Genomic DNA, 27,950 nt, shown 5'->3' with positions numbered 1-27,950 from the left:
TAGACACTTTCTTTATCAGGCATCTGCAAAATGTCACAGTGTTCTCAGAAAGAGAGAACATTTTAATAATGCTCTCAATAGGATTTGATGGGAATTTTAAGACAGCCTTTTGACTGCTCTGGATAGATTTTCCAATAAGTAGAGAATAGATGTCGGTTTTGGTTATTACTGCCAAGTTCTGAGGCACTTAAGCATTTACAGGTGACGTGGGAACACAGTGAAGGGGGCCAGTGCAGCGAGGAGCAATTCCACACCCTTCCTAAGGCCAGTGTGAATCCAAATTATCTGTGAACCTACTTCCACACATCTAATTAAGTCATTCTCTTGCAGGGCCATTTAAACCAATATACTCTTGCTTTCTATTCAGATGGGAAGTCACCACTCAGTTTTTCCTTTACGCTGTCCAGGAAGGCTATATTTTTGGCTATGCATCGCAACTAAATCCAGCTTAAAATATCTTGATTCTCTCAGGAAGCTCCTCTGAGTAACTCAGATTGCTACCATAGCTAGTTTTTGCACCAAATTCATACGTATCATTATGTGGGTTTAATGTACATTTGAATAATTTATTTGGGGATCATATTTTATTGATACTTTTATTCATTTATTTTGGCTCTTTACATGATTACAGGGGGCCATGAAGTCTGAAAACATACTTGCCTATTGATAATAATATATAGAATAATAGTTCCTTTGTCTCCAGATTTTATAGCCACTTTGTAGCTTTCATATGGAGAAAGGTCACATCTCACTGTTTCGTGTGGTACCTATTATCCAGTGCATATACTATGAATATATTGTATATATTACATGTATTAATGATGAAAATCTTCCTGTGCTAATAATACTACCTTGAATTTGTATTAGTTATTAAGCAACGAGAATTAATGATATAGTTCAGGAGGCATCCCCTGTGTGAAAATGTAACTAGTGCCATCCTTTGTATAGACCTGGAAAATAGGTTCATGTTAGGGGAAGCAGGAGCTTTCTAAGATCCTACTATACCCCAATATTAGGGAAAGGTTAGAAATAAAAATAACTTCTGTATTTCTGTGCATCAGAACAGGCTTCCCTGATCAGTGACAACTTTATGGTCTTAAAGTATTACTATAGACCTAAAATAAAAGCAAGTACATAATTCCTTCTTAGTGGCAGGTCAAATGTGATTGTTTGGTAGTCTTGTGATTATTCAAGTTTTGACATCGCTTCAGGAGAGAGAGAGAAAAGAAAAGACCAGTCTAAGGGTATTGCTTGCACAGTGCCCTGTGCTCTTTACTTCTTTTGCAGTAGGGCAGGATAGACAATAATTACAGAGAGAAATGACCAAAGACTTCACATTTTGTGCCTCTCTCCAGTCATTCCATAGCGTCAGGACATGGTCACTCTTCACTTATGATTTTCGTGTGAACCTCCCGGCTCTTCACCCGCAGCTTGTTGACCTGGGACTCGGCAATGTCAGCTCTTTCCTCGGCCTCCTCCAGTTCATGCTGGAGCTTGCGGAATTTAGATAGATTTGTATTGGATTGTTCCTCCTGAGAATAAAAATGGAATTGTAAGGCACCCATACTGGGCATCTTTCTAGACTCTGTAGGCCTAAGGGAAGAAAGGACTTGCCATCTGCAGAAAAGTTAAAATACCCAGCGGGAAACCTTATTGTCTTACCACCTTCTGAATTTTGCTTATCATTGAAATTAACTTTATGATTTATTTGGGGCTTCGTGTCTCATAAATAATTGCAACTCTACTTTTGCAACCAAAAGGTGGAAAAAAAATATGTACCACAATTAGAGTAAGAAAAATATAAGAGCAGAGAAGAAGGCAAGGATAAAATCATGCTTGTTAATGCTTGCTGGAAGATGACTATTGGCTCGAGTTAGATATTCTTTATCATTAAGGATGAATTTCTTAATAGCTTCTTTATATTGAAATAAATGTTGAATTTCATCATATATCATTTTGGCACATTTCAAAACAATCACTTTTTTTTCCTCCTACTTTGGATGTAATGATTCTATTGACAGACTCCTTAATATTAAGTAATCCTTACTTTGTAGGAATTAAGCCTATTTAATCACTGATGGACAGTCTCCTTAATATTTATTTATTTATTTTTATTTGGTTGCACCGGGTCTTAGTTGCACCAGGCAAGCTCCTTAGTTGTGGCATGTGAACTCTTAGTTGCGGCATGCATGTGGGATCTAGTTCCCTGACCAGGGATCAAACCCAGGCCCCCTGCATTGGGAGCACGGAGTCTTAACAGTGGACCACCAGGGAAGTCCCGACAGTCTCCTTAATAAAAGTAAGGGTTGCTATAACTATACTCATGAATAAAACTGCCTTTAGTGTCTTCCCCCCTGTTCTCTTTTGGACAGGTTTTGGTATGCGGGTTATGCAAGCTTCTTAAAATGATTTGGAAAGCTTTTCATCTTTTCCCATGCTCTGGAATGGCTTACATAGCTCAGGGATTATCTGTTCCTTGAAATTTTGAAAGACATATCTGGACCTGAGTCCATTTTCAGAAGTATTTCTGAAATAACTTATTCAGCCAACTTAGTAATTTATATTCTCATATTTCTTTAAGATTTTAACTGTCTTAACAGATTTATATTTTACATTTAAAAAATAACCTTTCTACCTGTATGGTTTGTCCCATTTCTCATTTGTAATGTTGTGAGTTTGTATTTTCTCTCACTTTTTCCTTGATTAATCTAGTTGTAAGTATATTTATTTTATTACTTCCCTAGATGTTAGTGAGATTATCAAATTAGAAAATAGAATACTCTAATTCATTAATTTCTACCTTTATCTTTATCAACACCTCTTACTTTTGTTATTTTATTACTATTTATGATTTCTTTATTGGACTGTCAGTTTTCTTCATTTTTTAAAATTCTTGATTCATGACGAAAGCATATAAAGCAATGAATTGTCCTTCAAGGACAGCTTTGGTTACATTCTAGGCTTATAAAAGTCTCATCTTCCTTGAAATTTTATTTACAGTTAAAAATTATTCAGTAATTATGTTTTTATTTAATCCAAACGTTTTTTAGGAAAGTTAGTTTTTTAACATTTAAGTGCTTGGAAATTTTTGTTTATATGTTCTCATTACTTTACAACTTTATCACACTGTGGCTAGGGAATGTGGCCTGTATTATTTCTGCTTTGAAATTTTTTGAGGTTTCTTTGTGGGTTGAATGTTAACTTTAAAAATCAATCTATTAATATTACAAATAGCAAGCAATAAGTTAAAAAATGTGCAAACGTTTTTAAGAAGTACACAGTCTTCTATGAAGCAAACAGCTTATTTACTACAAGAAGTAAATAGTAAATCTAATTATTTATTTATTAGTTTTTCTTAACAGAGGACTTCTCCCTTCCCTCTGTCTTAAGGATACTTACAGCCTCCTCAGCTTGTCTCTTGTAAGATTTCACTTTTGCCTGAAGTTTATCTACCAAGTCCTGAAGCCTGAGTATATTTTTCCGATCTTCTTCCGTCTGAAAGATGATAAAAACCACAGGGCCTTACTTCAAAAGCACATGACTGTTGTATCATCGTATGTGACTGTTTCCTGTATATGCAAGGAGTGCTTAGCTGATAAAAACTGTTGCTGTACCTGGTAGGTGAGTTCCTTCACTCTCCTCTCATGTTTGCGCAGGCCCTTGACAGCTTCCGCACTACGCTTTTGCTCACTCTCAACCTCTCCTTCCAGCTCACGCACCTGCGAATGAGTAGGCTCTTAAGAACTTTGATCCAGTAAGGCATTGGGAAAAATGGAAATAGATAGATATTGAGAGACCCACCCTGGCCTCCAGCTTCTGGATGTGCTTCTTGCCGCCCTTCAGGGCCAGCTGCTCAGCCTCGTCCAGGCGGTGCTGCAGGTCCTTCACCGTCTGCTCCAGGTTCTTCTTCATCCGCTCCAGGTGGGCGCTGGTGTCCTGCTCCTTCTTCAGCTCCTCGGCCATCATGGCTGCCTAATTAGCAGTAAAACAAAACCAGTAGAGAGAGCTGAGACAGCCCATCAAGATTCTAGCTTGACCACCCCCGTGTGGCCCTCTGCTCACGTCAGTGATGGCCTTCTTGGCCTTCTCTTCTGCGTTGCGAGCTTCCTGGATAATGTCCTCCATCTCTCCTTGCATTTGGGAGATGTCTGTCTCCAGCTTCTTCTTTGTATTGATCAGGCTGGTGTTCTGTTTAAAAGTAAGTTATATGTTCTTTTAATCATGTTACTAAAATACTTAGTGGTACATTTCAAAAAAAATTTTTCTTGAAAATAATTTCAGATAAAAATTTGCAAGTCAAATGCCCTTTAATATTATTTTGCTATGCAATACAATTAATTAAAATAGAAATGTTATAGAATATTTAGCATTTTCAAGTACATAGTTCATAATTAGACCAAATAGCTTTATAATTTTATAACCACCATTTACCAATGAGACCACTCACAGGGATAAAATTATAACAGATATTTGAATATTTCACTTTTCCACAATAAATATGTCAATATTGATAACCAGGGTCAGTAAAGATATTAACACAAAAGAATATGGGAAGCCTTAGAATATTTTAGGAAGTAATCTATAATAATATGTACAAAATGAAACAGTGAAAGATTTCTCAGTAATGCATTGAAAATTTGGTAGAAGTATAAAACCTGACTGTCATATAAAAAAAATCAAGCTTATGTTTTCTGGGGTGCAAGCATTTACTGAAGGTGAATTCTTTGTGCTGAATCCCACCTGGGTGTGCAGGAGCTGGACGCGCTCGCTGGCGTCCAGGAGCTCCTGCTCTGCCATCTTCCTGCTCCTCTCCGTCTGCTCCAGGGTGGCCCGCAGCTCCTCGATCTCGGCCTGCAGCAGGTTGGCTCTGCGCTCCACGATCGCCAGCTGCTCCTTCAGGTCCTCTTGGCCCCGGAGAGCATCATCCAGGTGGAGCTGGGTATCCTGTGGAATGAACGATCATTGAGACACCTTGTTCTCAGGGCTGCAGTCACCCCAACTGCCCTGGGACCATCTCCTGAGCCCATTTACCTTGAGGATGGCTTGGGTGTTCCTGTAGTTCTTCAGGGCCTCAGCAGCCGTGCGGTTGGCGTGGTTCAGCTGGATTTCCATTTCGTTGAGGTCTCCCTCCATCTTCTTCTTGAGCCTGATGGCATCATTTCTGCTCCGGATCTCAGCATCCAGCATGCTCTGCATGGACTCCACGACTCTAATGTGGTTCCTCTTCAGCTGGTCAATTTCCTCATCCTTTTCAGCGATTTTCCTGTCAACTTCAGACTTGACTTGGTTCAACTCCAGCTGGATGCGCAGGATCTTTCCCTCCTCATGTTCAAGAGATGCCTTAATGACAGCAAGGGGTGACATTAGCAGGGAATGGAAGCATTCAGAAGTTTTTCTGCACATGTTCCTTCCACTAATTTTGTGCTGTTTCTTTTTCTGTCCAATATATGTGGCTAGTCCTAATTTTTTTTTTGAATCTGTTTACAATACACATTTTTGACTTGTACCTCTGCTTCTTCTAAAGCAGCCTGAATTTCAGACTTTTCTTGTTCCACTTGTTTCTTTATTTTCTCCAGTTCATGCATACGTTTCCCTCCTTCTGCAATCTGCTCAGTGAGGTCAGAAATCTCCTCTGTTGTTTGGGTAAAGACAGGTAGAGGTTTGATCAGACAGAGGACATAAGAGGAAGGTTCCTCCAAGGCATGAAAATTATTGAAAGTGAAAGGGACTCACGCTGCAAGTTTTTGTTCTCTCGTTTCAAAGTTTCTAGCTGATCCAAGGACTCCTCGTAGGCGTTCTTCATCTTGAACAGCTCAGTGCCAAGAAAGCGGGCCTCCTTCTGAGCGGCCTCGAGCTCGACATGAGTTTCCTCATACTTCTGTTTCCATTCTGCCAGGACCTGAAACACCCACCGAGAGTGGTTACCTCCTGGAAAGGATAGAGGACAATGGTGGAGAGCAGAGGCTGCTGTAGAAACTACCTTATCGAAGTTCCTTTGCTTTTTGTCCAGAGCTGCGCAGGCAGCGTTTGTCCTCTCCACATCGAGCATGAGGTCCTCGACCTCATTCTGTAACCGCTGCTTCGTCTTCTCAAGGGAAGCGCATTTGGCGTTCACGGCTTCTACATGTTCCTCAGCAGCCTGCAGACGCTGGGCCAGCTTCTTCCTTGAAGATTATGTATGTTTGTAGAAAGAAGTGAACCAAACCAAGAATTATGAACTATTACCATGCTGAAAAGTATGGGAAACTTCATATTAAAAATATCCATTCATTCACTCAACAAATATTGATGAGCTTCTTTTATGAACCAGATGCTGAGTACACAGCAGTGAACGGGACAGAAAAGGTCCCTGCCTCGTGACACTTCCAAACAAGTGAGAAACAATAAGCAAGTGAGAAAACGCATAACAACATATTGCAGATATAAGTGCAGTGAAGGAAAATAAAATGGAGTACGGCGTGGCCAACTATTCTAGATACTCAGGTAAGTCCTCTCCGAGGAGGTAACGTTTGAGTCGAGATCTAAAAGAAGTCAGAGTGAGCCAGAGGGAGATCTGGGGGGAGAGTATTCCAGACACAGAGGGGCCAACAACTGCAAATCCCTGAAGCAGCAATGAGCTTGGTGTGCTTGACAACCAGCAATAAGGCTGATTACCTGTATAATTACTTGTTATGCTTAGTTTCCTTAACTAGATTTGAGGCTAGGAGGGTAGTGATGGTGTTTGCTTTATTCATGTCTTATTCTCAGGGCCTGATAGTGCCTGGCAAATAGGAGCTAATTAATGAACGTTTGTGGGCTAATTCACTGAATCTTCAAAGGTTGTGTCTTTCTGATTCAACATCCAGCGTTCTCTGCACATTCTCTCCTATCTGCGCACATACTTGGCCTCCTCCAGCTCCTCTGTGCGCTGGATGGCGTCCGTCTCGTACTTGGTCCTCCACTGGGCCACCTCGCTGTTGGCCTTGGACAGCGCCCTCTGCAGCTCGGCCTTGGATTCCTGCTCCTCCTCATACTGTTCCCGCAGCAGGTCACAGTCGTGGCGGGAGGACTGCAGGGCGTGGGCCAGGGCGTTCTTGGCCTGTGGAGGTAGTTACACCTTCTTTTTACTGGATATTTAATTGTTTAATTCTTAAGTTTCAAAACCTTTTTAAAGTTGGTGTAATGGACTCCAATTAGGGTCAGGTTAGGGGAAAAAAATGAGTCTTACAACGATAGTTACCTTTATCTCCTCTTCAAGTTGCCTCTTTAATTCCTCAGTCTGTTGAGTAAATGCTTGCTTGCCCCTTGATAACTGAGACACCAAAGATTCTTTTTCATCTAGCTGACGTGAAAGTTCACCTGATAGGCAAAAGAAATGGCACCACTCTTTAAAGCAAAGAAAAAGTTTTGCAAGCCCATATTAGAAATAAGTTTAAACTCTCAACACCGCCTTCCAGTTGAGTACTCAGATGATTGAATTCTCTGTTGACACCTTCATGCTAATGTCAAATTTCTGATTTTTATGGTGAAACTTACATATTAACCTGAATGAATAAATACAGCTTAAATTCTCTTTGTTCTCTCCATAACTGATTCTTTCAGGGTTATATAATATTGTGCAAAACCTGTTGATAACTGTCAAAAAAGGTAGCTAAAATGTCTAATTCTACATTGTCCCTGTTTCATAAGACTTTTGAGGGACTGGGTTATCCATTGCCCTGTTCAGGAATTTGGTTCACTCTGATCTAGATAAAAAGAAGCTTGGTCTAAAATAGAAGCCCTGGACCCATGCTGGAATGACTCCTGACCCCAAGCATCCCCTCCATGTGACCAAATCCTCAAGGCCTTTGTGGAGCAGAGCTTGACCCAGTCCTATGGAAGTCTTCATCTCCAGCATTGTCCCCAAGTGACCTTGCATGTAGGATGAGAGCCTGAGCTGTTCGCTGAATCACACATGTTCTCAGTTGCTTTTATTAGGCTCTCACATCACCATATCAGTTGTTTTTGGCCACATCATCTCCACTTTTAGGCCTCATAGAGGAGAGAGTTACCAGATTCCGTCTGCAGGCGTCCCCTCTGGGTTGTCAGGTCACTGATCAGCCGCTGTTGCTCTTCCTCCTTCGATTTCAGCTCGCTCAGTTGGTCTTCCAGGGTGCGGCACATCTTCTCTAGGTTTCCCTGCGAGAGAAAAAGTAGAAGAAGCAAATGAAGACATTTTAATAATATTTTGCTATGGCTGCAGTTTCTTCTAAAACAGAAAAATATTTATTTTGACATATAAAATAAATTTTCTTATATGTAATACGATATATTAGAATTTTTTCTATATATTTTATGATTGCTGTCCTAAGTTGAAACTATACATTGGGGTTTTTAAAAAGCTGATTGTGAAGCTTTGTTCAGTATTCCAGGCATACCTCATTTTGCTGTTCTTCACAGATACTGCGTTTTTTTTTGGTTTTTGTTTTTTTACAAATTGAAGGTTTGTGGCAACCCTGTGTCCAATAAGTCTGTCAGTGCCATTTTCCCAATAGCATTTGCCCACTTCATGTCTCTGAATCACATTTTGGTAATTCTCACAATATTCAAGCTTTTTCATTATTATATTTGTTACGGTGATCTGTGATCAGTGATCTTTGATGTTACTACTATGACTTGTTGAAGGCTCAGATGATGGTTAGCACTTTTTTAGCAATAAAGTATTTTTAAATTAAGGGATGTATATTTTTTTAGACATAATGCTATTGCACACTTAATAGGCTACAGAATAGTGTAAACATAACTTTTATATGCACTGGGAAAGCAAGACATTTGTGTGACTTGCTTTATTTTGATAGTTGCTTCATTGTGGTGGTCTGGAACCAAACCCGCAGTATCTCTGAGGTATGCCTATAATAAAAAATTTAAAGATCATGTACTAAATTTAAGATTTTGTGAGAATTGAATGGCACGTTTTCTAAAAGCATGTTTATAAATACTTGATTGTTTTTATGTACAGTGAAACTTTGCTTATTGGATAATTGAGAATTTTGGAGACCTGTGTTCTCCAGTTGGAGAACAAGAGAACACTCACAACCTATGCTCACTGCTGGTGCTGTCATTTGTTAGTAGTGTCATGGGACCGATGTGCTTAACTTCTTTGAATATTAGTTTCTTCATATGATTAAGTGGAAATAATACAAATACTAATATCTTTCTTGCTTACCTCCTGGATTACTACAAAGAACAAATGACATGTTGTGTGTAAAGGGCCCTGTGCAAACTGTGACATGCACATAAAGGGTCATTGTTGTTAATGACAATTTCTCAGACTGCGGTACCTTGGCTTTAGAGATCATTTCTACGTTGCTAGCAAGGTCATCAATCTCCATCTTCATCTCACTCTTCTCCTTCTCCAGCTTCTGCTTGACCCTCTGCAGGTTGTCAATCTGCTCCCCCAGCTCGGCCACACTGTCCGCGTGCTTCTTCCTGAGCGCGGCCGCCGTGGCCTCGTGCTGCAGGGTGGCCTCCTCCAGGTCCCTGCGCATTTTCTGGAACTCGGCCTCCCGCTTCTTGTTCATCTCAATCTGGACCGAAGTGGCCCCGCCGGCCTCTTCCAGCCGCTCGCTGATCTCCTCCAGCTCCCGGGAGAGGTCCGAGCGCTGCTTCTCTGCTTTGGCGCGGGAGGCCCGCTCCGCCTCGATCTCCTCCTCCAGCTCCTCGATGCGGGCCTGGCAGTGGGGAAGAGCTCAAGTTTAGCTTTTTTATGTCATAACTGTGCCTCTTTGAGCCAGACAGAGGGAAATATGAGCTTACTTGCAGCTCTTTGATCTTCTTCTGCAGTTGAATGCCAAGTGCTTGTTCATCTTCAACCTTGCTTTGCAAATTGCTGATTTCAAACTCTTTCCTTTTTGAAAAGTAGCAAAGGATAACAGTTGAGTTCATATGCAACATTGGAAGCAAGTTCATAAGCAATTCTTTCATACTTACTTTTTGAGCTTTTCATCAAGTTGTTGTTTTTCATTTTCAATGTCCATTATGGACTCTTGGGACAACTTGAGGTCACCTTCAAGTTTCCTCTTAGCCCTTTCTAGGTCCATGCGAAGTTTCTTTTCTTGCTCCAAAGACCCTTCAAGCTAAATACAAATAATGTTGAGTCAAAAGGATTGCTTAGCTTCCTTTCAAAGAAAATAATTTCCTTGATAATCCTAGACTTACGTCATCCACTTGCTGCTCTAGCTTGGTTTTAGCTTTGGTCAGAGTGTTCACTTTGTCCTCTTCTGCCTGCAGGTCATCCAGGGTCTGCTGGTGGGCCTCCTGGAGGGCCTTCTTCTCCTTGGTCAGCTTTGCGATGGTTTCATCCAGATTTGCCATCTCTTCTGTGAGGTTTTTCACCTTAGGAAGTAAAAACACTTTGCATTACGTGTTACATTTTGGTGGCTTCAGTTTTATGCTTGTATCCCCTAATAATAATAAAAAAGTAAACTTTCCTTGTATACGTTTCCTACCTTATTTTCCGTGGCATGTTTCTCCTTTTCAACCTTGGCCAGTGTCAGCTCAAGGTCATCTATGTCTTTCTTCAGTTCCGAACATTCGTCCTCCAGTTTCCTCTTCTTGGCCGTCAGCTCAGCATTGATCTCTTCCTCATCCTCAGCTCTCTCAGTCACCTCCTTGATTTTGGCCTCGAGCTGGATTTTGGTTTTGATCAGCTGGTCACACCTTTCCTCTGCGTCAGCCAAGCCTTCAGCTTCCTTGAATTGGAAACAAAATCAAAATTGGGAAGTAAGAATGAAGTATTTGGGCTTCCCTGGTGGCACAGTGGTTGAGAATCTGCCTGCCAATGCAGGGGACGCGGGTTCGAGCCCTGGTCTGGGAAGATCCCACATGCCGCGGAGCAACTCGGCCCGTGAGCCACAATTACTGAGCCTGCGCGTCTGGAGCCTGTGCTCGGCAACGAGAGGCCGCGATAGTGAGAGGCCCGCGGACCGCAATGAAGAGTGGCCCCCGCTTGCCACAACTAGAGAAAGCCCTCGCACAGAAACGAAGACCCAACATAGCCATACATACATACATACATAAAAAGAATGTAAGCAGACAAGAATAGCATTAAAAAAATTTAAAAAATTTTTTAAAAAAATTAAAAAAAAAAAAAAAGAATGAAGTATTTCACAATGATAACGGTGTAAATCACCACTATTGGTTCTTTGGCTTAAACTTTTATGAACCACCTGCTGTGTGTGATGCAGGACGCTCCACATTGTGAGAAAAACAAAATGTATCAGATATTGTCCTGTTCCTTGAGAAGAGTATATTCTACAGTAGATTAGAAAACTTAACCCCAACAAGCTACCATTAATTCAGAAACCAATTAGTGACATAAGAGATCAGAGAAGTTGTATCAGATATGGTTTCATGAATGAAGTGGCATTTGAGTTGGGCTTTGAGAATGGGTAGGATTTGGTCTTTTAGAAATGAATTTATTGGGAGAAGGATCAGGAGGAGAGAAAGGATTCCAGCAGGAGAAATTCTGGATGTAGCCGCTACTGAATTATTTCCCTTTGTATTCTTGGAGGATGATCCTGGTTAAGATGCTCTAAATTCTATTTGAGGCATAAAGTGATCAAGAAATTCCTAGCAACCTATGTTTCTACTTAAGAGGGTTGGGCGTGGACAGGAAATGAGAGAGAAATTGATAGATACATTCATCAGTGAGCCTCCATATCAGTCTTCGAATACATAAAAGAATAAAATGTGCTGCACATAGCCAGGTAGTGAGTATAGTGGTGTAGGACAGAGTCTAAGTGATTCCCTAGGGACAAGAGAAGAGAATTCAGGATAGATTTGGAAGGGGTGGGGACAGAAAAACAGCTCTTTTCCCTTCTGTAATCTAAAAGAAGGAATTATTACACCGCCCAAACTTGACAGAAGAGACCAATCTTAATCAGCAGGAAAAACATATGATTTTGTGATGAGTAAATTATACCAGACCAATTCAGTTCACTCCAAATGAAAGACAGTCTCATAAATTACATTTCAGAGTTGATGGAAGCAATTCTAAAATACTTGGTTTGGGAGTAGCAGCAGGCTGGATGGAGGGAGAGAGTTGGGGGTAGGCAGAGCAAGTTAGGTACTGATGCAGCAATCCGGGTGTGATGTGATACGGCACTGACTATGGAGATGGATTGGAAAGAGCAAATCTCAGTTTTGGAGATCAGTAACAAACAATAATTCAATAAAAATTGGTGTAGACTACTGTCATTTGTCAGCTATACATGCTGTGATTTAAGACCCATAGACATCTAGACGTTCAGGGAAGTTTCAGAGAAAAAAATCACTCTCTCCATGCTATCCTCTCCTTAATATTTTATTTGGGCTAGCTTCGTGTTAAAATCACTTTCAAGGACTGTCTTCATAGGGAAAAGAAGTTGTAAACCCTGTAGTTTGATGAAATTGTACAGAATGGAAGAAAATGGTCAGTTCTAGCTCATTGCCCTGGTTCTGGTTTGGGGGCACTTATTGGGTGATGAAGGAATAAGGACTTCATTAGTACCATCAGAGTGCTTTAACCTTCTCCCTCCAGTGAGTGTCTCTCACACTGACTACCCAACTCACTGCCTCTAGTTGTGGCTAGAGTCACAGCGCTTGCGTCCTGATTAGCAGCACACAGGATGATACCACTACTTACAGCCTGAACTTGGAGCTGCAAGTCATTTTTTTCTTTCAACAGTGACACCATCTTTTCTTCCAGTTCCTTCCTTTTTGCCTCTGACTTGGCAAGTTCTTCTTTAATTTTCTGGAACTCTTCCTTCATGGTGGCCATCTCTTTCTCCGTCTCCGCACTCTTCAGCAGGGGCTTGATCTTGAAGAAGAGTTTCATCCAGGGCCAGTGCTTGACATTCATGAAGGCTCGGATATTGTACTGGATGCAGAAGAGAGACTCCCTGAAATTTAATTGATGCAAATTAGATATTGTGTGGATGATGAAATGAGATGAAATCTTGGCAGTGAGAGTTGGAGGTTCTGCCCTCCACCATGTTCCTCACCTACTTTCAAAAGCACAGACGAAAGAAATTATATTTGGGGATGGTGGTCAAGGACTCATTAATCATTCCTTTCTCTACATTGGTGCTTCTCAAACTTTGGTGTGCATAAGAATCATCTAACTTCTTTTTTTTTAATTTTATTTTTTTGGCTGCGTTGGGTCTTCGTTGCTGCGTGTGGGCTTTCTCTAGTTGTGACAAGCGGGGGCTACTCTTCGTTGTGGTGCGCAGGCTTCTCATTGCGGTGGCTTCTCTTGTTGCGGAGCACAGGCTCTAGGTGCACGGGCTTCAGTAGTTGTGGCACGCAGGCTCAGTAGTTGTGGTGCACAGGCTTAGTTGCTCCGCGGCATGTGGGATCTTCCCAGACCAGGGATCGAACCCGTGTCCCTTGCATTGGCAGGCGGATTCTTAACCACTGCGCCACCAGGGAAGTCCCTCATCTAATGTCTTGATGATCTCATCTCATCAAATACTGGTTCCTGGACCCTTTCCCCAGAGATTCAGATTCTGCAGATATGAGGTGGGGCCTAAAATTTGCATTTTTAACAAGTTTGCAAGAGATGCTGATGGTGTAGGTCCAAGGACCACCCTTTGAGGAGTACTGCTCTGCTTTAGTGCTTCCCAAACTTTCCTATGTGAATGCCACTGAGAGCAGTGAAGGGGGAACCAGACCCCTCAGGGATGTGGGGCATGGGATAAAGGGACTCATTAAAAACTCCGAATTTCTTTGAAAAATCTCTGGTTTTATATTTTAATGTTGTATGATTTTTGCATTCTACTCTAATCTCATCACATTTGTTTTAATCTAAATTATTTTTAAAAATTAATTACCTTCATATATGGGCAATTAATTGCCCCAATATATATCTATATATATCTTCATATATCAATATATATAAATATATATATAGGTTCATGACCAAACTTATTATTTTTAATGAAATAGAATACCGTAAAAGATATTAGCAGAACTACAGGTGATAGAAAATCTGTTCCACGTAAATTATTTATATATTTACACACACATACATGTATGCATGGATATACAGGTGGCAATATAAAATGCATTTCTCCCTATGGATCCCGTTCATATGCGTCCTGCAGTTTGAGACACCTGACTCGTAGTCTTAGAACTCTGTCCCTGCATCAAATTAGATCACTAAAGTGCCAGGTACCTCGGTGAAATTGTATTAACTTACTGAAAAAAATTTTTTCACCTATTTTGCCCTTAATAATTTAAATCATAATAATTCAATAATAGAAATGATCAGATGAAGAAGTTGTTTCTGCATCTTGAGTAAAACCACTGTTGAAAATACTGTCTACTATGCAGTTCAGTGTATCTTATTTAATGATCTACCCAGTAAATTCATATTAGAACCAAATGCTAGGGCAACACTTTGTCTCTGCTTACTCAGTGGTATGTTTTCTCTTGTTAGATAAGACCTACACATCTCTCTCTCTTTTTTATTATGCTTCCCTCTCTTTTTTATTTTTTACCCGAGCATTCGATGTATTCCATGGTGATGATTCCTACCTTAACTTTTCTGGTACATGTATATATCTCCACTTCAGCATCAGACTCTTATTCATCCCTTCTTACTCTGGTGGCCTTATCATATCTGAGCCTTAACTGTAAGCCACCTCAAATATGCTTCTGAAGGATGTGACTAGACAAGCAATATGTTTGTATACCTCCTTTCCACCATCCTGTGGTACTCCACTCTTGCCAAGAACCCTTTGCACCTGGCCTGGGTTCGAGTAATCAGCTGGGCCAGCTTGTCATCTCGCATCTCCTCTAGGAGCCCCAGAAGGCCAGCTTTGAAAAAGACCTGTGTGTGGGCAGAGTTGCAGATCAGAAACTTTACATAGACTTCAAAGGGACAGGCATAGTGTCTGGTGGGCCTTAGAGACTATTACCTTGGTGTGACCAAATTTATACTGGGTGTGGTCAATGTCGATGGACCCAAGGAGCTTCTCAGAAGCCTTCTTGCTGTCAATGAATTGTCCTTCAGGGATTGCACTTGCATTTAATACCTTGTATCTGGTAAAGTAAATATAGTTTTTTAAAACTTGGTTTATTGGTGAGACTAGTAGTAGCTAAGTATTAAATGATCCATTAAAAAAACCCAGAGCTTTAAAACAATTATTCTTTCTTCACAAGAAGGACATTGTATACATAGATGGTCAATCTAGTATCTACTGTCTATTTTTATTCCATTTTACCTTCCTGCACAGTTGCAACTTTCCTTTCTGCCTCATCAGACCCTGTTCTCAGGAAAGTATTCTACAATTTTGTTCACATTAGTGTGTAGATGACCAATAAAATGTAACATATTATCCTTGGTAGATGCATTTGCTATTGATAGTACTTACCTCTACTGAGTTTTTGGAAGGATTAAGTGAAATAATCCAAACATATTAAGCACTCAAAAATGGTGGTTCTCATAATTATTGAAGTTAATGTAGACATCTATGAGCTAAGCCAGGAGCATGGTAAATCCAGTGAAAAGTCTCTAGAGTGCTTAGTATGTGGTATATCTGTGTTTTAAAGGTGTTTTGAGGCTTATAATTTTTTACTCTTTTTGTAGCAAATTAAAAATAACAAAGGCATATTTTTCACTAAATTGTTTTGGTTGCACTAAATATATTTATACTAAACTCCAGGAAACACCATCATTAGGAGAGTCTGACCTCTGTTTGAAGTCTGCATACAGGATTCTGCTTGGGAACCCCTTCCTGCAGATGCGGATGCCCTCCAGCACGCCGTTGCACCTCAGCTGGTGCAGGACAAGATCGTGCTCCATGGCGCCTAAAAAAAAAACCATATTTATTTCACTGCAGAGTTTTGTTAAAAGGAGGTATGGCAGTCATGCTTTGTGCTTCCACTCTAGAACTTCTTACCAGGAGTTTTCGTTTCATTGGGGATGATGCACCGCACAAAGTGAGGATGGGTACTCCTGAGGTTGGTCATCAACTTGTTCAGATTCTCCTGTAGAATCAGGGAAAATCCTGTTATCTGAGATTTAGACATGGTTATGAGCATTTGGTGATGTCTGTAAAATCAATGTCCATGGCTGAGTTGAATGATCCTTCTGGACCATTTTAACTTAAGGTACCACCTTGGTAAACTTTTCCTGAGATGCAGTTTCCTCCTCAATACCTCTTTCTCCACTTGAGTTGGCAGGAGTTACACATGTAAAGCAGGCTGTCAGGTGATTCTTCTCAGTGTTTACAAGCACCGTCCTCCTTCCTACCCTTGTGCCTGGCCACCCACATACATTTACAAAGCCATTGCCTTCCCATCCTGGATGGTCACCCTTTCTTCCAAACTCTGTGGTTCTCCAGGAAGGAAATACAAGCCTGCACGACATTTGGACTTATTCTCATAAATATAGCTTCCCCTTTCCAACTCTATCAACTTTTAGGGCATAAAGATTATCTATAAGGGGAACAATCCTACCAGTTAAATTGAGAATTGACTAGATTATGAACATGGATACCATATTAGGTTCCTTAAAGCTTAGCTGTTAGATTTTCATTAGTCCTACTGATGATTTAGTCTTTTTGAGCACATGCCATTGCTTTTTTTTTTTTTTTTTAAATGACTGTTTGCAGGCTGGACACCTGTGTTTTTTTGGTTTTTTGGTTTTTTTTAAATTAATTAATTTATTTATTTGGCTGTGTTGGGTCTTCGTTTCTGTATGAGGGCTTTCTCTAGTTGCGGCGAGCGGGGGCCACTCTTCATCGCGGTGCGCGGGCCTCTCACTATCGCGGCCTCTATTGTTGCGGAGCACAGGCTCCAGACGCGCAGGCTCAGTAGTTGTGGCTCACGGGCCCAGTTGCTCCGCGGCATGTGGGATCTTCCCAGACCAGGGCTCTAACCCGTGTCCCCTGCATCGGCAGGCAGATTCTCAACCACTGCGCCACCAGGGAAGCCCGCCATTACTTATTTCCAAGACTCAACTAGATTATGCATAGCAGAGCATTACGTTTTATAACATTTCCTATAAAATATTTTTTATTATTTGGCTTAGCATGAAAGATGACCTGATCATTTCTGAGTAATTTAAAGCTCTTCTCTTCAAAGCTAGATGAACAGAAGCCATTAGTTAAGGTCAGTCCTTTCCTAAATGGCTTGTGGAGAGAAGGCTTTGTGCTTTTAAAAACAAATTCCCAAAATAACAAGAGAGTGTCAAAAACAGTTTCTTTCTTACTCTGAAAAGGGCAGACACGGTCTGGAAAGAAGAGCCCTTCTTCTTACCACTTCTCTTGATAATCCCACCGCCACTCGCCTCTGGAGAAAAAATAAGAAGAGGTGTCATTCAAACATAGTTTTGAATTGACAGGGCTATTTCTTGCCTATTTGTTGATTTCTGTGCTCAGATGGAACATTTTTCCAACACAGATGACCTCTCTGTTTGAGCCTGAATGAATCTTATATGTCAACCAAGTTTGCATCCACTTTTCAGTGGTACTCAATAACCAGCAGATATGAAGGAAAAAGCAGGAGAGAATCATAGAAGCCAAGCCTTTTCATTGGTTGAGATGTTGAAAGTTCCTTTCTGACTCTTTGCAGTAGGGCCTCCGTCAGTGCTGGAGTGAATGTATAATCACAATGCAGCCTACTTACTCAGGACTTGGAGGCACAATAGATTTGGCCCTGCAGCACTTCAGCCTGGGCTATGATATCACTAGCCTCAATCTAACATCACATTTTGTAATATCAGGAGAGCATGTTGGGATTTTTTTGAGCATTACCTCCTTCAGCAGTTTGAGCCCCAGAGAAGAGGTGAGCTAGAGTTTTCATTGCAGACTTCTGGTACAGCCCGACCACCGTCTCGTTCAGGGGGTCCTTGTTCTTGTCTAGCCAGCCAGTGATGTTGTAATCCACGATGCCGGCGTAGTGCACCAGGGAGAAGTGGGCCTCAGGCCTGCCTTTAACCACCTTGGGCTTCTGGAAGTTGGCAGACTTTCCAAGATGCTGTTCATACAGCTTGTTCTTGAAGGAGGTGTCTGTGGCCTTGGGGAACATGCACTCCTCTTCCAGGATGGAGAAGATGCCCATAGGCTGAAAGCAGACCACAACACAAAGTTACAATTCTATATAAGCATTTTTCTTTGTCTATAGAATTAAACAAGGTGCAATGAATAATTTAGTTCTCACAAAACATAGTTTCCAAAACTTGAAACGGACCTTCTCGATGAGCTCAATGCAGGCGGCCAGGTCCATCCCGAAGTCGATGAACGTCCACTCGATGCCCTCCTTCTTGTACTCCTCCTGCTCCAGCACGAACATGTGGTGGTTGAAAAACTGTTGCAGTTTCTCGTTGGTGAAGTTGATGCACAGCTGCTCCAGGCTGTTGAACTAAATAAACAGATGCGTTTACTTTTCTCTTAGCAAATTGAGCATTTTAAGATATAGGGCTTTTTAATTTAAAAATGTAGAATAGCCTTTAGATTATGGGTATCAAAATCCTTGGGGGGCTGTGAAATCTACTGTTCTCTCTGCTGCCATTTTATACAAAATCCTAAATCATCATTATTATTAATTCTCTTTTCTTGCACTTGCTTAAATTGACTCAGGTGTTTTCTGAGTTCCTACTTAATCATTCCATGTTTATTCCCATCGTCTTCTGCATTTTCTATTGACTCATTTAACAGCTCATTTGAAACCCATTAGAAGCTGACTGGGAGGAGTGTATCATGTGGAAGCCATCATGGTCAGCGCTGCAACAAGGGAGCAAGAATTGCCACCCTTACTCTTCGATGTGAAGCGAAAACAATCAAGATTCCAAATATTATGTACAGTATATTAACACACACTCATATTTTTTTAAAAGCCAAAATGTTAACATTAACTAGATATAAATAGTGGAATTAACATGGACTCCTTTTCCTTGATTTTCCATAATTTCTGCCATGCCTAAGTTTTACATTTATAATTAGAAAAAGATAAACTTCTTTAAAACTATAAGCAGGAAAAATGTGTTTTATAATCAAATATGAGTTTTTATCCCATATCACATTGATGAGAATTAAGAGTTCCTTGCATTGAATTTATTAATGCTGACTCTAAATTACTGACCTTTTCTCAGCTCTTACTACCTGCCTAAGTGTTTCTGAATGGTTTCCCTACCATATATTCAGAGCATATTATGCACTGCACAGGTTTATTTTGATATTTTTATATTAACTCCACTTTGCATTGTGGGATTTTTAAACCCCTCACTACAACAACCTAATTCCTGACTCCCTTTGGATAATGTAGCAAGTTAAAGAGTCCTCATTAAGTAGCTTATTCCTCATAGAAGTGGGATTGCCACTACGATAAATGATTAGCTGCCCAATCACTGTCTTTTAAATTTTAGCATAACTTTTTGACATTGGTAATAAAAGGTTATAATATTCACAGATTTCTTCTTATTGATGTTTCCATTGCTTTACTGTAAAAACCCCTTAGCAACGTACTACCAACTCACATCAAAGATCTCAAAGCCAGCGATGTCCAAGACCCCGATGAAGTACTGCCTGGGCTGCTTGGTGTCTAGCTGCTGGTTGATGCGGGCGACCATCCACAGGAACATCTTATCATAGACAGCTCTGGCCAGGGCGCCCACTGCATTGGTCACCTTGAAAGACAAAGGTGTATCCCTTGAGGTTCATAGAGGACCGTAAAATGCTTGCATCCCTGGCTGTGAATTTGAATTATGCACCTACCTGCTCTACAGTCTGGCCTTTGGTGACGTACTCATTGCCGACCTTGACCCTGGGGTTGCAGAGGGCTTTGAGCAGGTCAGCAGAGTTCAGACACTGGAGGTAGGCTGCCTTGTCAGCAACTGAAAGGAAGAAAGGATAGAATGATGTTATTATGGCCCAAAGCAACCCACTTCCTCAAATAAAAAAAATTTTTTTTAAGCTACAGGCATTTTGTGCAGTGTTTTCAGAATATCTTTTTGAGTATTCTTGTCCATTTTTTTCACTAAGTTCAAGACCTTGGTTATGGGTAGTGTTCCCTAAAGAACTTCAGAAATTGTAGGAACATATGTCTAATACCCATGCCGCACATATCTTATCTAGGTATACTTTCAAATGCAATTCTTGGAAATGAATTTGTCTTCCCAGGAAAGCTCAAGGGTAACAAGTTAAGAATGTGATTTTCGGGCTTCCCTGGTGGCGCAGTAGTTAAGAATCCACCTGCCAATGCAGGGGACACAGGTTCGATCCCTGGTCCGGGAAGATCCCACATGCCGCGGAGCAACTAAGCCCGCGAACCACAACTACTGAGCCCGCGTGCCACAACTACTGAAGCCCGCGTGCCTAGAGCCCGTGCTCTGCAACAAGAGAAGCCACCGCAATGAGAAGCCCCTGCTCACTGCAACTAGAGAAAGCCCGCACGCAGCAACGGAGACCCAACGCAGCCAAAAATAAATAAATAAATAAATTAAAAAAAAAAAAGAGTGTTATTTTCAAACAAACATGAAGTCAGGTGGATGACTCAGTTGATACCTTCGGTGCCATCTGGCTCCGCTTGCTCCTCACGCTGCTTTTGCTTGAATTTCAAGTTTCCATAATGCATCACAGCCCCCGTGAGCTTGTAGATAGAGATCTTCTCTTCATTAGTAAAGCCCAAAATATCAATAGCACTCTGCCAACACAACCAATAGAATAACTGTCAGGTTATGGTCCACATGTTTACCATTAATAGTTCACATTTGGATAATTCCTGATTTGTTGGTCAGACTGAGGAAACTACCAGTACCGATGGGAGCAAGGAACTCCTTAGATTGGGTGTCTAGGGAGCTAGTCAACTAGAAGCCAGCACAGAGCATTGGAATCACAGGTGCATACCCTCTGAAGATGCAAAAAGTAAACTTAAAATAGAGAACAAGGATAGTAAACTTATTATTTTGAGAGGTGGTATGGATTTAATGCAAGTAGATTATAAAAAAATGGTTTAGGGAAATTCAGAAAGGATAGCTCTTTAAAAGACTATCACGGGAAAGTGAGATGTTGCAGGGGCACATCCCGGTCTTTTCAGTTGACCCCAGGTGGCACATCCATGCCCATCTTTGAATCTTCTTTTGTGATTTCTACGAGAAACTGAGTATTTATCTAGTGGGACCGTTGCTCTGACCCCAAATAATCATTCTAATTTTCTTGTGTTCTACTTACATCTGTGGCCATCAGTTCTTCCTGATCATCAATGCTGGGCACGCTGATCTCCCCTTGACAGACGAATGGGAAATCATATGGGTTGGTGGTAATCAGAAGCATTTCTAAGTACATGGAACAGAGCAAAGGTAAGCAGAAATGAAATATCCTCTTCATTAAAATAACAGATTTCTAGACAAATTCTAAGGCACTGGGATGGAAAAAGCCATGATATGTTATTGCTCAATGAAAAAAAGAGATTATGGAAGAGCATGTAACTGTGATTCCAGTTACTGTATGTATGTATCTATTTGTAAAGATATATCTACAGAAAATGACTGGAATGATATTCATCCAAGTGTTTATAGTGATTATTTTCATAGTGATAGGATTTGGAGGTGTTATTTTCAGTTTTCCCTTTGAATTTTTATAATGAGCACACATAAATTTTTACCAAACTTACAAAGCTGTTTTCAAAATCAAGACAATGTGTACAGTTGACAAAATTCCATCCTGGAATACTGAGTTGGACCAGGAATTGCTAGGTGCGGGTGTAGTAATTTTGAAAAGGAATTATGACATTTCTTACCAATTAGTTCTGGTTTCTTGTTTGATGTGATCTGATAAAAAATATGATAGCTCCTTTCAGCCTTAAGCTGGAAAGTAACTCTAGACTTCTCTAACAGATCTGGAAGGAAGTAAATAACAAAGAGGAAAAATGTAAAAATTCATATGAGATGCAAATTTTAGTCAATATTATAGGTCATAAGAAACAGAAATGATTGTAAAGTATATCCAAGCACTTACATGTTTCAATATCAGCAGAAGCCAGTTTTCCTGTAGTGCCAAAGTGGATTCTAATGAATTTACCCTTGAAAGAAAAATTAACATTACTACTTTGTTTTTGAATCGTATCAAATCTTTGAGAAACTCAAAACACTTGAAGTGCTAACATTTTAATATTAAATCAATTCAGAGACAGTTTGTTTCAGGTAGAAAAAGGTGTTATCTCCTATTTTTTAGGTAAAATAATTTTATCTTTAAAATTTAAAAATTGTGGATAATTGTAAATAGTGAAAGATAAGAACTCAGATATAGGGTCATATATCTTTTTAGACAGGACTTGGATCCATGTTATTACATGCTCAGAGGAAAAGGAGAGAACCATGGTATAATATAATGAAATTGGAATGGAATGAAAAAGACTCAGAGAATGTATTCACAAACATCCCATAAATTTTGACCAGTGAGCAGTGTCTGTAATAGTGTCCAAGAGACTTACAAAGCGAGAGGAGTTGTCATTCCTCACAGTCTTGGCGTTGCCAAAGGCCTCCAGCAGGGGGTTGGCACTGATGATTTGATCTTCCAGAGTCCCCTGCAAAGGTAAGAGCAGTCCTCACATGTGGGGCTCGGGAGTTTCTTACTTGACAGCTTGGATCCTGACGTGGCAATCAGACCCACCTGCGTTTTGCCAGTTTCCTCCTTCTTCTTCTCCCCAGTGACTGCAATTGTTGCAAAGTACTGAATGACACGCTTCGTGTTCACAGTCTTCCCAGCCCCGGATTCTCCGCTGTCAAATAAAAACCAAGTCAGTAGAGGTCCCAAAGCTGGTAGCTATTGCAGTCATGAAAAGAAAGCATCAAATCTACTTACGTGATCAGGATTGACTGATTCTCTCGGTCTACAAAAGAGAAATTAAGGACGGTCAATACTGTCTAACATCTTATGGAAAAACCTGAACGAACATTTTGGCCAACCCAGTATTTGTAAATGGAAAGTACATAAAATGGCATGGACTTAGTATTTTCCAGCAATCCCGAGGACTTGGTGGCCCTAGGCCTAGCACCTTTTCCAGCACCCCTGTCTCCTGCTCCCTTTGGCTCCCCCCGCACATTAGTATACAGACTACCATTGAAACAGAACGCTGCAGAGAAGCAGCAGACTTTCTCTTTTTATACTCCACCACTAAATACTCACCGGAAGTGGACTTTTGGGTTTTCAGGTGGATTTAGATGACAAGTTAGTAGCATGTTTATTGTAGGTACAAGAAGTAATGAAAAATAGGCATTAGAGATATTTTTAGTGCGTGAGAAGGAGTAAATATGGTAAAGGTGGTAGCTTTGGAAATAATCATGGCCTTAGTCATATTTTTAGGGAAAGTAAAAGTTCATTTTGATGTTTTACTCTCTCTGAAGGGGAAATCTTTCAGCCCTTTCCCCAGGGTGCCGTTGTACCTTAGATTGACCTAGCTGAGACAATATTCTAGGAATAAGATGTACGGTATAACTGTTTTAATACCAGATACACCTTAAAATCTGGAGTGTGTTTAGGTTGGTTCTGGGCAAAGGGCAATAGCATTTAGGGGACCACCTCAAAGAGTGTGCTGAGACGGGTAGAGTCTTTTTCTCCTATGGTTCTGTTCTAAAAAGATGCACAAAACATCCAACTCACCAGTCAGCATGAACTGATAGGCGTTGTCAGAGATGGAGAAGATGTGGGGCGGGGCCTCCTGGCGCTTTTTGCCTCGGTAGGCAGCCACCACCTCGGGGTTGTACACCGGCAGCCACTTGTAGGGGTTGACGGTGACACAGAAGAGGCCCGAGTAGGTCTATGCAAGGGAATAAGAAAGAATAACTAGCCGAACACCTTCCCTGTGATTTGTGCAATTCACTCATTAAATGAATTTTCACTAAAAGGAACACTTTAATTAAGTGCTCTACATGTCTTCAAGGCATCAGCATGAAAACTAGTTGAAAGGTTCAACAAGACAGCAGAATCCTTGAGGGAAGGGACTATAGCTTAGACTTCTCATTATTCCTCTTGGGATTTGTCACAGTGATTTTCACACAGCAGGAGCTCCAAAGTTTTGGGGTTTTTTAAATGTAGTATAAGACATTTTTACTGTAGTTTAGAAAATGGGCATATATTTCCTTTGTAGCATTAAGACATTCAAATTCATAAAAACATAAATTTGGTACCTAAGTACTCAGCAATATGGAATAGTTAGGTGAACTATGGAAAATCTTCTTAAGATACTATGATCCAGGCATTTAAAAAGGCACACATGAAGGTATGCAGCAATACTGGGGAAATATTTGTAAAATACTACTGAGTTATAAAGATACAGAACACAAAATGATGTAAATACATTATGATTACAACAGATGGATTTCCAAAATCTTTGACAACTGGTCTAGGATAAGTACCAACCAATCAGAACGGATGCTGACTCTAAACACCAGGTACACTTGTGTAGGTGTTGTCCAGCTGAATAGCAGCAGCGGCTAAACTATACAGAAATGACAGGAATTCCCTGATGGTTCAGTGGTTAGGACTCTGAGCTCCCGTTGTAGGGGGCGCGGGTTCGATCCCTGGTCAGGGAACTAAGATCCTGCAAGCCGTATGGTACGGCCGGAAAACAGAAAACAAAAAACAAAAAAACCCTATACAGAAATGTCAACCTAACATAATAGATTCAATTAGAAAGTACTACTGAGTTTGTATTATGTGCAAAGCCTCTGCAAGGCCCTAAGAACGAAACATAAATGAGATGTTGTTCCTTGAGGAACTTCCAGTCTATGTAGGAGACAGACACATAAATGACTGATGGTGGAAAAACATTGTCAGTGTTATTGCAGAGACAGAAACAACAGGACACAACATCCAACTTTGCCTGGGGAAGTTGGAAAGTTTTCATCAAAGAGGCATTCCACATGGAAGGGACCAGAACACAGAGATACAAATTGTGGTTATTTTGGAGGAGTGAAAATTGGTCTTTAAAAACATTATTTTTAAGTGTTAATACATGAGTTTATATTTTCCTTCTGAATGATTCTGCATCAGGAATGGGGATGAGGGGAGATGTAAGCATGTGGTTGAGATATAAACAGTAGCTGCTCCAGTGTTTGTTCAAGGGCTCTCTGGCAAACCCAGTCCTAGTGGACAGTGGCCTTGCCTGGCTTTGGATGAGAAGACAAAGGATTAAGTGCCAGCTGTTGGGTTGTGCCTTACAACAGCAATCGTGAACCTTTTAACTAGTTACATTACTAGTGAAAGCGCAATGAGTCACTACTTGTAACCCATTTATACTATAATGGGCTGACAGGGTCCAGTGATAAAGCCCACTTTGAGGGTGGGGGGCACTCACGTAGATCATCCAGGCTGTGTAACGCTCTTTGAGGTTGTACAGCACTCCTGGCTCGTGCAGGTGGGTCATCATGGCCATGTCCTCGATCTTGTCAAACTTGGGAGGGTTCATGGGGTAGACTTGGTCATCTTTCACTGTCAGAGTCTGGTAAACAGGAAGGGTAACTGTTTGTCAACTGAGTGACCAAACAAAATAATCAGTAGAATGTGGTTGGCTCCTGGGACTCTACTCACTGCTCCTCCTTCGGTCTTCACTGTCACTTTCCCACCTTCTGTGCTCTGGATAGTCCCTTTGACAAAGGATTCCTTGGGCTCGGCCACAAAGACAGATGTCTTGGCGTCAAAGGGCCTATTCTGGGCCTCAATGCGCTCCTTTTCAGACTTTCGGAGGTAAGGAGCAGCCTCCCCAAAAATGGCCATTTCCTGGTCTGAACTCATGGCTGCTGAACTCAGAGGTCCTAAAGGAGATGAAACATTTCATACTAGAGATTCTGGATTGTCACCTATATCCATAACTCTCTATCTTGATGATATTTCATAGGCCCAGTTGAAAATTTCATCAGGCAGGTGCACTGTACTCCATGCTACAGTTATTGAAACAAACATATTACAAGGACTCAAAGGCATCAGGGGTCACTGTGTACCCAGCATTGTACACAGTGGTTTTTTATCTTCTTTCATCCTTCAAGAATGACATTTTAATAAGAGGGCTGGGCGGTAGCCTCGCATGCTGCTAAGGAGCTTGTGATCTTGGGTTGCACTTGATCTTTCTGAGCCTCAGTGTCTCCATCTTTAGAATAAGGATTATGATATTGCCTTTCTGAATCCACAACCCATGAGATAAGAGTGAAGACACTTTGAAAAAGAAAAGTTAAAATAATGACTGAGAAATCAAATTGAAATAGTTGAGGCTACTAGATATAAAATGTCATTTATTATAATGCAAGAGAATTACATTTCCTGCCATATAATGTAAGAGAACTGTATTTTCTCCTTGAGATGTTCAGCTAGAAGTGCTCATGGTCAATGGATTTGGCGGGGGGTCGGATTATAATTTTGTTTACTATTTTTTTTTTTTTTTTTTTAGCTGGGTGCTTAGTAGAGTTTCTCTAACATAATTTCTTTGCATATTAAATCCAGTTAATCAGTTTAACCCAGTTAAACTAATTGAGGATAAAAGCCACAGCAGACGTTATCCTCATTCTTGCATATTAAAGTCTCCCTCTGCTATTCCACATTTCCTTCCGAAAGAGGCAGGCTCTGGCTGCTCCATTCTGTGTTGTCAGCAGGTTGCCGGTGGCATCAGTAGAATGAAAGGTTTAGCAGAGGATGCTACTTCAGTCATTACGTGATCAAATTACTTGAAACTCATTTTAATCATCTTCCCACCAGTCTCCCTCTTTAGAAATGCAGTGTGTAGTAGTGGGGCAGACTGATATCTTTACTATCTACGTGACAAAAATTTCATAGTGTTTTGGTTTCATACAACACTCAGCACTGGATAAAGTAACTTTTTAGAAGTCTTTAAAGAAGTGAAAGCAGCATTCTCCTAGGTACTTCTTATTTGTTAGATATCATGTTTGCTAAATGAATTCTAAAAGCAGGACACATTTTTATCAAATTTGAGATTTTTAGCCAGGGAATCTTAGTGCAGATTTTTTTTCCTACAGAAACAAAATAATATTCTATTAACAACTATTATCTTGCAAAAATGTCGTCCCACCAGTGCCTGAGTCCTAAGACGAGGTGCATTGCTCTAAAAGGCAAGTCCTCTGTCTCCTTCTCCCACACCTTTCCTGAAATACAGCTGTTAAGGTATTTACTGAGACAAGCACTTTCTCAAAGGTTGCTAAATGACACAAATCTGTCCTAGAGGCTCTCGCCTTCTCCTCCAGGGACTGGTTAGTCCAAATCTTACCTTGTTAGCAAGTGAGAAGATGCAGCCTGGAAGTGAGACAGTTCTATAAAAGAAGAGGAAAAAGTACTTGATCAGTTAACCAGAAAGGAAACAAAGCAAAACAAAAATCCTATTTGTGGCATTACTTGCTGTTGTAAACAGAAGGCAACAGAAGTCATGCACGGACAATGTGCAGTATCGGAAGGAGCAGTACCCCGGCCGGCAGCTGCAGCTGACACTGGGCAGTGTAGCCAGCCAGTGTCCCTCTTGAAAGGCCGGTCCTGTTCCCACTTACCTTGGAGCTTTTTAAAGCAGGACGAGTCAGCCTCATTCCAAGGGCCCTTTTATATGGATAGCTATGGAAACTATGCAGCTGCTTCTTCTTTCTTAAGTCAAAAGGAATTGTTTGGCAAAAAAAGTCTTGGCAATCTTGCATCCCCGCATAAATCTCATTCATGTTAAGAATGGTTGGATATAATTAGAAATATTTTTCTTATTGAGTATGTGGATAACTCTCTTATGGATAATTTGAGAAGATGATCTGAAAGGAAGGTTCACGCTGGTGGATAAAGGCGGTGGCTGGGCAGCCAGAATACCTGGCTTCTCTCATAAATTCCTCCTGGCCTTGCTGGGCATGCCTTTTGGGGTTGTGTTGCATCACTTTACATATTTAACAGATTAAATGATAGAAATAAAGGACAAATATTTATTTTAATTTTGTGAGGGTTAATTTTTACCTGTCGATCTTTTTCTTC

General features: G+C 40.7%; 1 protein-coding gene across 4 annotated transcripts; it reads right to left on the bottom strand.

The window, feature by feature from the left end:
* Positions 1–1,350: 1,350 nt before the first annotated feature.
* LOC133080898 (myosin-2) lies at positions 1,351–25,736 on the bottom strand. Of its 4 annotated transcripts, none has more exons than XM_061177016.1 (38): positions 25,533–25,736; positions 25,300–25,443; positions 23,604–23,760; positions 22,806–22,833; positions 22,614–22,722; positions 22,435–22,527; positions 21,960–22,023; positions 21,742–21,840; positions 21,174–21,277; positions 20,508–20,646; positions 19,719–19,837; positions 19,481–19,630; positions 18,196–18,366; positions 17,755–18,069; positions 17,216–17,269; positions 15,903–15,990; positions 15,693–15,810; positions 14,919–15,042; positions 14,694–14,830; positions 12,644–12,899; positions 10,467–10,709; positions 10,177–10,353; positions 9,949–10,094; positions 9,775–9,865; positions 9,300–9,689; positions 8,031–8,157; positions 7,220–7,338; positions 6,882–7,078; positions 5,981–6,164; positions 5,734–5,899; positions 5,508–5,632; positions 5,032–5,340; positions 4,741–4,944; positions 4,063–4,188; positions 3,802–3,972; positions 3,615–3,719; positions 3,400–3,495; positions 1,351–1,532 (listed from the first exon to the last, which is right to left on the bottom strand). In XM_061177016.1, the coding sequence occupies exons 1-38, from the start codon at positions 25,734–25,736 to the stop codon at positions 1,380–1,382; spliced, it is 5,802 nt and encodes a 1,933-aa protein (XP_061032999.1). In that variant the 3' UTR covers positions 1,351–1,379. The 4 variants fall into 4 exon arrangements, with proteins under 4 accessions (XP_061032999.1, XP_061032995.1, XP_061032996.1 ...); XM_061177012.1 differs by having other exon boundaries at positions 17,216–17,295; positions 17,760–18,069; XM_061177013.1 differs by having other exon boundaries at positions 17,216–17,293; positions 17,770–18,069.
* Positions 25,737–27,950: the final 2,214 nt, after the last annotated feature.

The sequence above is a fragment of the Eubalaena glacialis genome, chromosome 19, assembly GCF_028564815.1.
Source record: "Eubalaena glacialis isolate mEubGla1 chromosome 19, mEubGla1.1.hap2.+ XY, whole genome shotgun sequence".
Lineage (NCBI taxonomy): Eukaryota > Metazoa > Chordata > Mammalia > Artiodactyla > Balaenidae > Eubalaena > Eubalaena glacialis.
This window is presented reverse-complemented; position numbering and strand designations above follow the sequence as displayed.

Excerpts from the sequence above, each read along its gene's own strand:
- LOC133080898 (XM_061177012.1), bottom strand. The coding sequence starts at position 25,736 with ATGAGTTCAGACCAGGAAATGGCCATTTTTGGGGAGGCTGCTCCTTAC. Across the intron at positions 22,834-23,603 it reads CTATCAGTTCATGCTGACTG|ACCGAGAGAATCAGTCAATC; the intron begins GTGAGTTGGATG and ends TCTCTTTTGTAG. Across the intron at positions 22,024-22,434 it reads ATGACAACTCCTCTCGCTTT|GGTAAATTCATTAGAATCCA; the intron begins GTAAGTCTCTTG and ends TTTTCTTTCAAG.